The sequence below is a fragment of the Balaenoptera musculus genome, chromosome 1 (assembly GCF_009873245.2).
Source record: "Balaenoptera musculus isolate JJ_BM4_2016_0621 chromosome 1, mBalMus1.pri.v3, whole genome shotgun sequence".
NCBI classification, from domain to species: Eukaryota; Metazoa; Chordata; class Mammalia; order Artiodactyla; family Balaenopteridae; genus Balaenoptera; species Balaenoptera musculus.
In genome coordinates, this window is record NC_045785.1 from 1,025,001 (window position 1) to 1,039,784 (window position 14,784).

Below are 14,784 nucleotides of genomic sequence, written 5' to 3' on the forward strand. Positions count from 1 at the left end.
CCCCTGCGTTAGGAGCACGGAGTCTTACCCACTGGACCACACCCTGGTCTATTCTTAACAGCATATACTCCCGACTAATATAGAACATATGGAAATTTAATTTTTCATTGTCTCCCACGAAACTGTAAGCACTTGAGAACAGGAATTCTCTTCTGCTTGTCACAGTTTGGCCCTTGATAAACCTGGTGGAAGAAATCAATTACACAGTCACGCCTGGCATGGGGTCTCACCCATAGGCACTCACTGCCCCTCAGGGCCTGAGCCCCCGGCCTGCACTTGGGTCCTAGCCTGGGCAGGATGCGTCTGGCTGACCAGAGCTCCGACCAGGGCCCCCTGTGAGGGGGGGGTCCAAAGGGTGCAAAGGAAAGGGCCGGGCAGTGGCTGTCCCGGGAGTCTGAGCCTTACATAAAAGCCCCGAGGGAGGGAGTTCCCTGGTGGCCTCGTGGTTAGGATTGCGCACTATCACTGCTGTGGCCTGGGTTCAATCCCCGATCGGGGATCTGAGATCCCAGAAACCATGCAGCGTGGCCAAAAAAAATTAAAATAAAATAAAATATTAAAAAAAAAATCCAAGGGAGAAGGGTGGAAGGACAGAGGCACACAGAGTCCCGCGCGGGTACCTGCGGTAACGTAACGGTGGGGCGGCCACCTGACCTGTTCTGGGGCCACAGGCCTTCCATCCTTGACCTTCACGCCCCGCAGTGTGAAGCCTGCCCCCTGCCCCTCACTGCCCAACAGCTCGCAGACCCTGTGTCTCCGGCCCAGACGGAGTTTGTTGGGGTAGGTGCTTAACCGGACAGGCCACGTGTGCGTCCCTGCTGGAGCCACCTCCACTCGGCACGGGTCTGCTCCGGCCCGGGCCCTCTCTCTCTCTCGGGGCCTCCTCCAGGCCTGAGGACAAAGCATCAGGCTGGGGAGGGTCCTGGGGGAGCAGTGGAAAGGCCCGCCTGTGCCCCCCAGGAAAGTGCTCTGCACAGCTTTTCGTGAACATGTCTGTGTGGGGCTCTGGAGACGGGGCCGCCCACCGGCCTGCCTCCTGCCCAGACCTGCGAGTGTGTCTGCCTGTGTCAGACGGAGGCGAGTTGGGACTTCGTACCTGAAATGCAGCAGGAGGGCAGGAATGTGAGCCTTGAAACCACCTTCCTGCGATGTTGTTTCTGGGAGCAGGGACGGCAGCTAATGAGCTATCGAAGTGTCTTCTTTGCCCTTCTGGGTGCTGGCGGCGCAGAGTGTGGCCCCAACCATCGGCCTGGCCCGTGCCAGCGGCTCTGACCCCCCACGAAGCCCCCGCAGCCCTGCCTGCTCCCCTTCTCCTCGGCCCCAGACCCAGTGTCTGCTTTCTGGCTGGGGCTGGGGTTCACACCGTCCGTCCTAAGCCCTGTGGGGCGATGGGGAGAAGCAGGCCCTGCTTAGGGGAGGGGACCCCGGCATCCCACCAGGCAAGGTAGCCTCTGCAGGCCCAGGGGCTGGGGGGGCTGGCTCTTTGGGACTCCTCCGCTGGAGGAAGAACTCCTTCTTCTGACCGTGGCAGGGACGCGGGGCTCTCCATGCCGAACTCGCCCGTCCAGCGAGGCCCTGCCAAGACTTCTCAGCCATTTCGGCAAATGTCTGAGTCCACGACAAAGCAAGTGCCCAGAGGTGGGGTGGACCTCCAGTCCTGAGTGTCCCTACCCTCAGGGCAGCCCTCAGGCTGGGCATTGAAGGGACAGCTGAGTAAAGTGTAGCCCAGATAGAGACACAGCCCGGTGACCAACTGCAGGACACCTCAGCCCAGGAGGAGGGACCAAGGCGCCCCGGTCCTGCAGCCAGACCAGGACCAAGGTGTGGAGCCTGAGGCCCGTGGACCACACAGCCGGGAAGGCAGTAGCCCCGGGGCCGGGCAGTGTGACCGACACCCACGGGCAGCTGGCACTTAAGAGACCAGGCCACAGGGCCTCCGGTGCTCCTGCTGCCTGCACGGCCCCAGCACGGTCACCACAGGGGCCACACAGGGGCCACCGGGGCCGCGGCAGCTCCCACAGGGCAGCGGCGTGGCAGGGAGCCCGGGCAGAGGGACCCGGGGAAGGGCCTGGCCAGCGGGCAGCGGGCACGGGGAGGCGGCGGGACCCACGGAGGCTCAGCCAGGCGGCCCCGCGTGGCGGCAGCGGCGGGAGGCCTGGGCGGCAGGAAAGGGAAAGGTGACGTCATTGCCGCCTGGAATCTGCTGTTTGGAGGCGTCGCCATGGAGACCGGAAGGCTCAGGGTGGGTAAAAATAGCAAACCCAAGAGGGTGTAAGTTCCAAGAACGCGAGTCTCTGAAAAGAAAGGAAAACACGGTCTCGTTCGTTCCCCGTTTCTCGAGGAGGACAGAGGCCGGGGGCTGGGAACCGGGGGAGGGGCCGCGGGGCTTCCGGCTTGGCCGCCACCCGCCGGCCCGCGGTCCCCAGGGTCCCTGCCGCCCGCCCGCCCGCCGGGAGCTTTGTCCCCAAGCAGGGCGTGGTGCACGCCAGGCTCCCGGCGGGGGCGTCTGGAGTCCGCTTCCTCCGGGCGGGGCTGGCGGGAGGCGGCGCTGGGGCCACTTTCCCCCGAGGCGGGGCCGGAGCGCGGGCCACCGAGCGGCCCCAAGCTTGGCCGCCGGGCCCAGAGGAGCGGGGAAGGGCCGTCCCGTGGGAGAAGCTCGCGGTGGGCCTGGCCCTGCCGACCCCACGGCCGCCCCTCCCGGAGCTTCCTTCCAGGCAACGAGGGGACCTGCCTTGCTCCTCTCCAGGCCGGGAGCCGGCTTGGCCCTCCGAAATGCCCAGCACACGCTGTCTGGACACCCCTTCAGCTGTGTCCTCTGGGGGCCCACTGCGTCCGCCTGGTCCCCGGCCACAGAAATGAGGCAGGAGGCCTGAGGTCCCCGGGCCCTTCTCCCCCTGGGAGGACCCCGCAGCGTCAAGGGGCTCCTGGGCTGGTGCCCCCCTCTGGAAAGCAGCGCTGTCCTGCTGGGGCCTCCAGTGGCACTTCGCCAGGCAGCCTCTGTCCTGACCAAAGGGGACTGCTGCTCCTCCGGAGAACACGAGTCCTGGCTGACATGTTGCTGGGATCGGGGCCCACGGATGACCCAGGTGCCCTCAGAGGAGCCCACAGCACCAGCTGTGGGTGCCTGTGGGGATGGGGGCGACTCCCAGACCCAGAGGGAGGCAAGCCCATCCCCATCCCTGGGACAGCGACCGGTAATGGCAGGGCCCCGTGCCCTGGGGAAATCCCTTCCTTCCTCCCCCTCACGCCTGAGGCTGGGGGTGGGGCTGCGTCTCTGCCCACAGCCCTCCCAGGGAATCTGGAAGGAGCTGCCGTCTCTTCTCTCCCACCCTTGTTCTGCGGGGTGGGGGGAGCCCCCTCCCCACGCAGGGTCGGGGGCGGGCCCTGGGAGCCTGGGGGTTTTGCCTCTCATGCCCAGATGCCCTTGGCTGGTGATGGCTGATGGTTGGAGAGGGAAGGGGGGAATGGAGCCCCGTGTAGGGGGAGCTCAGTCCCCCAAGAAATAGCTCGGATGCCTTATGTAATGAGTGAGCTCACTGCAGTGCCTGCCAGGAGTGACAGCAGGAGGGCGGGAGGGGCCTGCTCTGGAACGGAGTGTGGCTCCGGTGTTTTACGATTTACGAGGAGAGAGGGGCCCAGGGCCTGTGCAGCAGGAGGGGACTGCAGAGGCTGGGCCTGGGTTCTCCTGGGGCGGGAGGGGCCGGGGAGGGAGCAGGGCCCGGGTGCCGTGGACGGGCCTGGGGTCCGTAGGCCGAGACCCCCCCTGCTCCTCCTGAGTACCCAAGTCTCTCTGGGAAGCCGCGTGGGGCGCCTTGGAGGGGTGGGCGCCAGCTGCTGCCCTCTGTCCTCCTTCCCTCTCCCCTTCCCGTGACGCTCACCCAGGGCGGACACTGCTCCGAGGACGGCCTCTCCATCCTTTCTTCCCTGCCGGAGGCCTGGTCCGCCGCCCCTTCGTGCCCCCTCCCCTCTGGGGTGTGCAGCGACCCCCCACCTCCTGTGCGACAGGCCAAAACCCCAGAGCCAGCCCAGCCACCCTCTGTCTCCTGGAGATGCAGCCTCAGGCCCAGAGAGGGGAAGGGGCTCAGGGCGGCTGCAGCAGCCGTGTGCGGTGCCCCTCTGCCCGTAGGAGCCGCTCCCACGGCACCCCACCCGGCCTGGGGATACCTGCCCCCGCACCGGTGGCAGGTGCCTCGTGTCAAGAGACCTCCCTCAGACCATCCACCAAGATTTACTGAGAGTCTGCCCACCACTCACTGCCTCGGGTCCCTGATGGGGAAGCGACAGGTCCCAGGCAAAAGGAGGCAGACCCCAGGGCCTGGGTAGGGGCTCAGGGCGGGGCAGACCCGCTCCTAGGGAGTGTGTTTGGGGGGGACGGGGAGAACGAGGCAGCTGGAGAGGCCGTGGGCCCAGGAGACGGGGATGGGGCCTGTCCTGGTGCTGTAGGGGCGAGCATCCCTGGTGGAGCAGAGCAGGACGTGGGGGTCCCTCTGGATCTCAGGTGTCACTGGGCTGCTGGGAGGTCGAGTGGGCGTGTTCCGAAGGCAGGCTCCCGTGTTGCTTCACCCCTCCACTGAGGTCTCTGGGGTCCGGCCCTCAGAGCCCCCACCTGTACCCGGCCCCCCATCCCGACCACTCATCACAGCCACCTGCCCATGCCCTGCTGCGGGCGGCTGGGTCTCACCCGGGCTCCCACATCCTTACCGCACGGCGCACTGGGCAGGTCCCGGGCCACCCCGGCCTTGGTGTGCCCTGCCGTGACATGGGATGGTGACCCCGCACCCTCAGCGCCACCTGTGCACGTGAGTGTGTCTCATGAGCCCTGGGCCCCGAAGAGGTCCTACTGTCATTGCCGGCAGCTTGGGCCCCTGGAGGATGCCTTTGGAAGGTGCTGGTGGGAGCTTCCTGCAGGCGAGGACCTGCCTTTCCGCCCCCATCCTGTCCCTTGTGCCTACCTGGCGCCTCTCAGCATCGTCTACTGGGCAAGGGCACATTAGGGGGTCCCCGAAGGGCCCAGGTCCCCCTCACACCCAGCTCGGCACCCCCGCCGCTCGTCCCGGAGCCCAGGGCCACGGGGCACGGGTGGCCACGCTGTGATCAGCGGGGTGTGGCCAGCAAGGGGCACGTTCTGTCCGGAGCAGCCCAGGACGCTTCGGGGGCAGGTCGCAGGGCAGGTGCCCACAGAACGCCCTCCAGGCTGAGGATGTGTCCCCAGAGGCAGGGGCTGGGAGCCGCGGGCGGCTGAGGCCTGTGCGTCCCTCCCTCATTCCAGCTCCTTCTTCCTGCTACTCCTCAACCTCCAGGGTTTGTGCTGGCCGAGCAGGGGCGGGCGGGGTCTCCCTCCCCCCGGGGAAGGGGCTCCAGAGCCAGCCTTGTGTCCCCGGCCTGGGGCCAGGGCCTAAACGTGGGCCTGAGCAACTGCCTGGCTCCCGGGACTGCCCCCTGCCCTGCCCGGGCCCCCAGAGGCCAGGCGGCCTCAACGTTGCCCCACAGGGCTTCGTCCGCGGCTGAGGCCGGGCCTGCTGTGTCGGGGCCATGGGGTGGGCATCTGGGTGGCTCTGGTTGGCACAGGAAAGGGGTCCATTCTTCCCTTCCCTCCAGGAAGACAAGGGCAGCTCCTGGACAGGGGCAGGACTTGGGGGCTGCTGCCCGCAGTGGGAGATGGGCAGGACTTGGGGGCTGCTGCCCGCAGTGGGAGATGGGCAGGACTTGGGGGCCCGGGGTGAGGCAGCCAGCCCACCCTCATGGCCAATGGCGACTCCCACGCACCGTGGCCAGGTCCTCTGCTCAGCTCCCCGAGCACCAGCTCAGCTGACCCCCACGAGGCAGGTCTGGGCTGAGTGCTGGGTGCAGGAGCCACGTGTGACCCGGCCCAGGCCTTGGTCCCCAACCACCTCAGGGGAGGCACACACACACCCTTGGCCCCTGGATGAGTAGTCCTTATATGGGCCACGAGGCTGACCCCACAGAAGGTTCCATGAGGGAAGGGGGTCCCTCCCAGACAGAATGGTCCAGGGGAAACAACAGGGAAGGTCAACAAGACTGAAGCAGATTCTTTGGAAAACTAGAAAATGCAGGTCAGCACAAGGAAGAAATTAAAAATATTTTGCAGTTCCCGCACTTGGCAAAACCACTTTCTTGTCTCTGACGTAGAAACTGAAGACCATAAATGTCTGAGCACCACATTGGCTGTGCCGATGATTGACAGCGCTCCATCATCATTCAATTTAAAACTTTTTGGGACTTCCCTGGCAGTCCAGCCGTTAAGACTCTGCACTTCCACTGCAGGGCGCACGGGTTCGATCCCTAGTCTGGGAACTAAGATCCCACATGCCGTGCGGTGCGGCAAAATAAACTTTTTGTGATTCCCATTTTATTCCTTCTTTAACTGATGACTTATTCTAAGTGTGTTCTTTAATGTCCCATACTGTGGCATTTTGGGGGGGCGGAATGTGAGTTCGTCTTTTTGTTGTTATTTATTTTTAGTTTAGGGTTATGATTCGTTCGTTTTAATTCTTACCAAAGAAAGATTGATACATAGATGAAAGGAACAAAAAGAACCCAAAGGGTTAAGACTCTTTGGACAAGTCTGTGGTGGTCACTAAGCCATCTCCGTCCGACCCTGGGTCCAGTGGCCTGGCCTCAGCCTCTCTCAATTCTTTCAGCCGTTTCTTTCTTCGTTTACAAGTTTTGGACATTGTGAGATGGAGTAGCTATGGCCCAGCACCCTCTGTCCTCACCTGACTTTCTCTTTTCTCTTCTTAAATGACCTAAGTTGTTGTTTACACTATTATGTCAACACTGTTCACTGCTAAGCCAAGTGGTGAACTCTACTTAGGTTTTCTCTTTGTCTTTCCTGGAGTTAATATTTGCTTTGCTTTCTTTTTCATCTGCTGAGTTTGTTCCTATAGCTAATATCTCCTACCTCATCCAGGAGGCTCTCCATACAGTTTTGGATCTAGTCAAATACATCCTATATTCCATCAGATCCTCGTTTCCCTGTCACCCTTTGCCCTCTTGTCCTGTTCTGGGCTGGTTGCTTTCTGGGCTCCTCCTCCAGGCTGGTGGGCAGAATCTCTACATCCCCTTCATGGACCAGACAACCCCTTCTCAGCCTGTATGGTCATGGTGGAAGCCTGGTTCCAGCTCCCATTTGAGAAATGGCCTGTGGCCTCAACTCCTTCCCACCGTGGCCTTAAATCCCTGACCTTAGTGGTGTGAGGCCAACTCCAAGCCCTGTGTAGGCTGCTTGGTCTCCACCCTGCTCACCCCGGGCCTTGCCTTCCGTCCTTGTCTCCAGCTCTGCGGAGCTCCCTTCCTTCCGAATTTTCACATTTATACATTTAAAGAGCGACCTATATTCCCTGGCTTGTGCTCGCGTTGGACCAGGAAGGGGGTCCAGCTCCTCCGCCATCCGGGCTGGAGTTGCAGCAGACACTCATGGGGCTCTGCTTGTACTCCCCAGGCCTGGCCTGCCTTGCCCAGCGGTAGGGCTTCCAGCGGCCCCAGGCTGGAGCCCGCTCCGCTAGGCAGCTCAGGCTCACAAGGCTCAACAGAGAATCCAGGCCTCTTCCCCGTGACGTTCTCAAAAATAAATTTTGTGTTTTCTAACCATCTCAAGCTAACAGAGAAGTTAGAACTTGCAAGAATGGTACAGGAACACCACCCCTCATGCCCCACAAACCATTTGAGAGTGAATTGCTGACATGGGGCAATATCCATCACACCCCACAGCACCAAGTCCCAGGTAGGGCTGCTGCCCTCTGAGCCTCAGGCCACATCCAAGGCTTTCTGGTCCCTCCAATAACATCGTTTCTAGTAACGAGATCCAGCCAGTGACCACACGTTGCCCTGAGCCGTCGTATCTTTTGTCTCCATCGGTCCGGAATATTCCTCAGCCTTTCCCTGACTGTCATGAGCCTGACACCTTTGAAGGTTCCAGGCCCGTCTTTCTGTACAAAGTCCCTCTGTGTGGGTGTCGGAGGTTTCGTCACGGTCAGGTGCAGGTTATGCCTCTTTGGCAGGAGAGTCACAGAAGTGACCATCCCACCCTGTCAGGTGGTGCAGGGTTACGATTGATCTGATGACTGCTGGTGTCCACGGATGGCTCGGTTTGGGTGGTACTTGCCAGGGTCCCCTGGGAACTCACTCTTCTTCCTTTTGCAGTTGACGGGAGCCTTGTGGGGAAGAACTGTAAAATGATGCAAATAGCCCCTTTCTCATCAAACTTTCAAGTTACAAATACAGTTTATTTTAATAAATATTTAAATACACATGGCCCTGTGGTCTTCTACTTTACTTCACGGTTGTCATCCACGGCCATTATGATGATCTCCGACTTGCCACTGGGGGCCCTTCCTCTTCGAGCCAGCTACACGGCCTTTCAGTGTGTCCCTGTTATGCTCTGGGCTCTCCTACTTCCCCACACAGTAAGTAAGATGTTCCAGACTCGTCCTGTACTCTCTCTGCCCAAGCCCTACGACTAGTCATTTCTCCAAAGGACCCTGCTTCCTTTTAGTGGAGGATGGCATTTAGAAGCCAAGACACAGATTCTCGGGGTGCTTGCTGCTGTTGGGGTGTCATTCCTCTAAGGGCCTCTCACTGCATTTATTTATCCCTTTCCATTTTTTTGTTTCTTTATTTTTTTTTTAAACATCTTTATTGGAGTATAATTGCTTCACAATGGTGTGTTAGTTTCTGCTTTACAACAAAGTGAATCAGCTATACATATACAGATATCCTCATACCTTTCCAGTTTTTAATTCCAATCTCTAACAGCGAGAGACCTGACGTGTCACCAGTAATTTGTTTCCTTATTTGCTCAATCCCATATGTAATCAATCTCCCTGCTCCAGTGGATGTCCCCTCCCTCCTTGGGCTCTGACCTCAACCAGGACGGCCCCCGGGGATGGCTCTGCACCCCAGGATCCCGTTCCAGGAGCCCGGGGTGACAGGCTGGTGACACACTCGGGTATCCTGCCTTCCCTCCCTCCCTCCCTTCCTCCCACCCTGATTTGTGTGTCCTGGAAACACCTCCCAAACACATATTTTCACTCAAATCTTTGTCTCAGGGTCTGCTTTTGGTGGAACTCAAAATAACATAAAAGTCTTTTCTAAATTTTTATCAAGCTCATGTTACTTAAGTAATTTTTTTTTTCAAACTTAAAGTTTTAAAACAGTATCTCAGCACTTTCCTGACAATGGCAGTTTGTGCTTGTCTGAGACCAGGTGTTTTCTTCCCATGGAGTAGGGAGTAGGGAACAGGTGGGGCCAAGGAGGGCAGAGCTGTCTGTCGGGGTCTCTGTCAGGACCTGCTGATCGGAGCCTCACAGCCCACTTCCCAGCTGGGCCTCTGAGCTGCCCCTGAGGCCAGGGGCACCTCATCACTGCCGGCACCCTCTTCTCTCAGGTCTCGGGGTGCTGCTGGCTCCAAAGCCCGCCCCCAGGTCCTGAATGATCTTGATCCCTTACAAGCAGTTTGCCGATCCTTGGCCTCCTTGGCCCCAGGACACGGAAGCACACGGGGCAGAACTTGATCTCCTTCCCCACTGGTCCCAGAGCCTGGCTTGTGCTCACGGGGGTAAGAGCTCCACAAGTGTGTATTTATCTCGCAAGTGAACACGCACATGACCAGCTGCCCATACCCATCAGTGTGGCAAGGGCTGGAGAGTGAGCTGGGTGGGCCTGGTGCAGCAGGTTCCTGCCCCTGCCCCCCAACATGGCTGTGCCTGTGGCCTGGACCCTCCGCCTCACAGTGTGGTGCGTGGCCTGTGGCAGGGGTCAGTGGGGGGCGCAGGCCACTGGCCAGGGCAGCTGCTGCAATGAGCTGAAAGGAGGAAGGCCAGAAACTGGGGGCCCCCAACTGGGCTCATGGAGAAGACAGGGCCTGGCTGACTCTCTCTAAGTGCAGCTGTCCTGGCCCTCGGTGGGTAGGACGGCCTCGGCTGCTCCAGAAGCTCCGACATCTTTTGGGGAAGGAGACCTCAAGTCCACTGAGGCAGAGAAGTTTTAGCGACCAGTCCAGGCCCTCCCTGAATCTCAGGGCCCTTCACCCCTCACCTGTCCCCCACCCTACACCCACCCACTTCGGCTTCAATCTGGGTTCTGAATCTCTGGGAATGTTGGTCGTTCCACCTGGCCCCTTCCCAAGACCCCTTCCTGGAGCCCTGCAAAGCCAGAGGACGGGGGGTGGGCAGGGGGTGGGACACTGGGAGCCAGGCACTGCCTGTCCAGGGGGCCTCAGGCTCGGGGCTCTCCTGGGAGTGCCCACTTGGCCGAACGAGAAGGAGGAATTGTGCGTTTGGCTGGAAACCCTCCCTGGCCAGCCCTCTGGTTCTCCAACCATCTCCTTTCAATTACAGGTTGCCTGACTGTATGGGAGTCAAAGCCACGTGGAAGGAACGGACTCAGGTACAACAGAAATTTTTTTGGTCCAAATGGGACCAAGAGAACAGCCTCCGAAAGCAAAGAAGTCCCTTTTTTTGTTTTGTAAGGACCCCTTTCCTAGTTTTCCTGTGCCAGCACCCGTAGAAAAACCTCGCGTTGGGGGCACTGGAGTGAAGAGTGGAAGAGACAGTCCCCAGGGCACAGGCGAAGGTGGGAGAGGGTTCACGTCCATGGCGGGGAGTGGTCAGGTCTTCAGACGTGGAGCACTGCACCCCAAATCTCAAGGCCTCCCTTGAGATTCTGCAGCCAGGCAGGTGTGGGGTCACCTGCCCATCCTAGCTGCATCTCCAGACACCTGCCCGTGCCTGAGGGGCGACAGAGGCCTGCAGAGACACCGGGTCGGCTCCCTGGGGGGCAGACACGGCCCTGGGGAGTGCTGGTTTGGGGCCAGTTCCAGCTTCCACTGGGAGGCAGGAGCAGTAGGTAACAAGCTGAAGGTCACACAGGCTGAAGTGGGCATGGCCCTCTCACCTCTGCCCTGCACTGTGGCCCCCCCCACGTGTCCCCCAGTGCCCAGGACAGCTTGGGTGCCCTTGTCCTATGGAGGAAAAGATGCCACTGCCCAGCTTGGCTGGACTGTCCTTCTGCCCTTGGCTTGAGCACCACCAGAATCGTCCTCCTGATCTCAAGTCCCCACCCCCTAGGCCTCTGCTGGATGCTGATTCCTCCGGGGGCCCCCCAGCCAGCCTGTCCAACTTCAGGCCCCGGTCTTATCCCACCCAGCACTTTCTGGTTTGTCTCTCCCTCGTGATAGAGCCACGACGGACAGTGGGGTCTCCCACTGGCCATGCCCTGGGTGCCCTGCAGATGTATCAATGGCTCCCTGGGCCTGGGGGCTATAGGGTAAGGGTCGCGCCGGCTTGCCGGGGGCAGGAAGGAGCCAGCTTCCTGAAGACCCACCCTGGGCCTGGGCCTGGCAGCGACCTGGATGCAAGCCCTGCCTGGAACTGGTGGGAGGCGCAGCCGCTGGCTGTGTGGGGGGACCACCGTGCAGGGTCATGGGGTGGTCGGCCCTGCGGCCAGTCATCCCTTGGGGGTGTTGTGTCGCGCCTGCATCGCTTGGGGGTCCCCAGAACAGGCTGCATGGTGTCTGTGTCCCGTGTGGGGTGTTGCAATCCCAACGTGTGTAGTAACCCACATCGTGCTGCTCGGTGTCCCTGTCCTATGTGGGACGTGGATCATCTGGCCTGGCGTCCCCATCGCCTGCGTGGGGACCCCGGGGGCTGGGAGGTGGGCGGTGGAGGGTGTGCCGCCCCGTCCCGAACGCCCCTCAGCTGGTTTGCGGTTGTAGTGGGGACCTCGTGTGGGTTTCTGGGCTCTGGCGGCGATGCGGCGGCGGGACGGGCGCCTTCGCAGCCTCGCAGGAAGCTGCCGCCACCGGATGGGGGGCCCGGGGCGCAGCCGCCGCCACCGCCCCCGCCGAGTGGCCTTCCGGCGGGCGGGCCCGAACGGAGCCGAATGGCGCTGAGTCCCGGACGGGCGGGGCCGAGCAGAGCCGAGCGGAGCCGAGCGGAGCCGAGTCGCGGCCGGGCGTGCCCGAGTGCAGCCGAGCGGGCCCGAGTCCCGGGCCGGCGGGCGGGCCCAAGCACGGCTGAGTGCGGCGGAGCGCCGAGCGCGGGCGGGGGGAGCGCGCGTTCCTGGAAGAGCCGGACCGGGGGGCGGGCGCATTCCTGGCCGGCGCTCGGCTGAGGCGGACGCGCGGCCCCAGAAGACGCGCGGGGCGGGGCGGCGGCGCGGGGCGGGGCGGGGCGCGGGGCGCGGGGCGGGGCGGCGGCGTGAGCTCAGCGCCCGGCGCTCAGTCCGAGCTGGAGCGAGCCGCCGGGAGGATGTGCGCCGAGCCCCGCGCCGCCGCCGCCGCCGCGGTCTGAGGCCGCCCCACAGGCGCTCCGCCGCCCCGGAAGCCGCGCGCGCGCGCGCGGGCGGGCGGGCAGGCCGCGGAGCCGGGCGCGGGCGGCGGGGTGGGCGCGGGCCGGGCCGGGAGGCCGGCGGCGGGCGCGACGCGGCCGGCCAGCGCCGCCGGGACGAGCCGGGCGGGCGCCGCGCGGTGGGAGGAGCGGCGCCGCGGCGGCGGCGCGCCGCGCCAGGACGGCCCGGCGGGCCCCGCGCCCGCGCCCCCGCTCCTCCCGGGCCCCTCGGCCTCGGTCGCCGCGGCGATTCGCGCCTCGCGGCGCCGGCACCTGCCCGCGCGCCCCCCGCGAGCCCCGGGCCCGCGAGCGTTGGCGTTGGCGTTGGCGGCGCGCGCTGGGGCATGCCCCGCGCCTAGGGCCCGGGGGGCGCGCGGGGGGCGCGCGGGGGGCCCGGGCGGCGGCGGCGGGCGCGGCGCGGGGCGCGTGGATGTGGCGCCGGGCCCGGGCGGCGGCGGGCTCCAGCGGCGGGACCCCTTCGCCCCGCCCGCCTTCCCCTTCGCTCCCCCGGGCGAGGCCGAGGCCGCGGCCGTGATCGGCCGGGAGCCGGCGGCGGGGGGAGGGCGGGGCCGGGGCAGGGGGCGCCGCCGGGGCGCGCGGGGCAGCGGCGGGGGCCGCGGGGGCCCGGGCGCGCGGGAGCGGGAGCGGCCTGGGGAGCCGGAGCGCACCATGGAGGCGGCGGCGGGCGGCCGCGGCGGCTTCCAGCCGCACCCGGGGCTGCAGAAGACGCTGGAGCAGTTCCATCTGAGCTCCATGAGCTCGCTGGGCGGCCCGGCCGCCTTCTCGGCGCGCTGGGCGCAGGAGGCCTACAAGAAGGAGAGCTCCAAGGAGGCGGGCGCGGCTGCGGTGCCGGCGCCGGTGCCCGCGGCTGCCGAGCCGCCGCCGGTGCTGCACCTGCCCGCCATCCAGCCGCCGCCGCCCGTGCTGCCCGGGCCCTTCTTCATGCCGTCCGACCGCTCCACGGAGCGCTGCGAGACCGTGCTGGAGGGCGAGACCATCTCGTGCTTCGTGGTGGGCGGCGAGAAGCGCCTCTGTCTGCCGCAGATCCTCAACTCGGTGCTGCGCGACTTCTCGCTGCAGCAGATCAACTCGGTGTGCGACGAGCTGCACATCTACTGCTCGCGCTGCACGGCCGACCAGCTGGAGATCCTCAAAGTCATGGGCATCCTGCCCTTCTCGGCGCCCTCGTGCGGGCTCATCACCAAGACGGACGCTGAGCGCCTGTGCAACGCGCTGCTGTACGGCGGCGCCTACCCGCCGCCCTGCAAGAAGGAGCTGGCGGCCAGCCTGGCGCTGGGCCTGGAGCTCAGCGAGCGCAGCGTGCGCGTGTACCACGAGTGCTTCGGCAAGTGCAAGGGGCTGCTGGTGCCCGAGCTCTACAACAGCCCGAGCGCCGCCTGCATCCAGTGCCTCGACTGCCGCCTCATGTACCCACCGCACAAGTTCGTGGTGCACTCGCACAAGGCCCTGGAGAACCGGACCTGCCACTGGGGCTTCGACTCGGCCAACTGGCGGGCCTACATCCTGCTCAGCCAGGACTACACGGGCAAGGAGGAGCAGGCGCGCCTCGGCCGCTGTCTGGACGACGTCAAGGAGAAGTTCGACTACGGCAACAAGTACAAGCGGCGGGTGCCCCGGGTGAGTGTCCCGCGCCCCGGCCGGGCCCGGGGAGTGAGTGGGAGGGCGGGCTGCGGAGAGGGTGGGGGTCCCTCCTGGGCCAGGGGCTCTGCCTTCCCTGCACACGTCTCAGGGTTTGGTTTGGCTTTAAGGAAACTTGGGGTGGCGTTGGCATTCCCGTAGATGGCCATGTAGTTGGGAGGAAGGTCCTCCCGTCCGACTCCTAGGACAAGCCGCTTCCCTGGTTGGGGGCCTCGAGGGCAGGCCAGGGTGGGTGAAGCCTTCCTGAGGCCCATAGCCGGTGCCCAGCTGGGCCGGGAGGGGCAGGCTTCAGACCTCAGACTCTTCTGCCCTGAGTCCCGGGAAGTTTGATCCCGGCCGGGCCCAGGCTGCAGCTGGCAGCCCAGGCCTTCATGGGGCCCAAGGAGGTGTCCGGGCCGAGTTGGCGGAAGGGACCCGCCCTGGCCCTAACGCTCCTGGGCTGGCACTCAGAGGGGCGCCTGCCCCTGTGTCCTAGCAGGCAGAAGTTGGCCAGGCAGGGTCTGTTTGTGCCTTGAAGGTTTGGGAGACAGGCACTAAACCGAAGCCAGGTGTTCGGACCGTGGTGGCAGGGGGCCGAGACTCGGCGACTCCAGCTCTGTGTGTCTGCCCTGACCTGCCAGGGAGTGGATCCCAGAGTCCCCCGTGTGGGGGCGAGGGCCACTTGGCACTGGGCTCGGGGACTGGTCAGCGGGCACCCGGGGCCCCGAGTGTCAGGGTAGCCGCTGGCTTGCGATTTGTTTTGGACGCGCACGTTTCCTTCTCTCCTTCCCTCTAAAAC

At 63.9% G+C, this 14,784-nt stretch overlaps 1 protein-coding gene across 1 annotated transcript in view; it reads left to right on the top strand.

Annotated features, from left to right (window-relative positions):
- The first annotated feature begins 9,715 nt into the window (after window positions 1-9,715).
- SKI (SKI proto-oncogene) overlaps window positions 9,716-14,784 on the top strand; it is a 62,173-nt gene continuing 57,104 nt past the window's right edge. Inside the window, exons 1-3 of the mRNA XM_036869891.1 lie at window positions 9,716-9,756; window positions 11,735-12,003; window positions 12,325-13,985. Of these exons, the coding sequence (XP_036725786.1) occupies window positions 9,716-9,756; window positions 11,735-12,003; window positions 12,325-13,985 (1,971 nt within the window). The remainder of the gene's footprint in view (window positions 9,757-11,734; window positions 12,004-12,324; window positions 13,986-14,784) is intronic.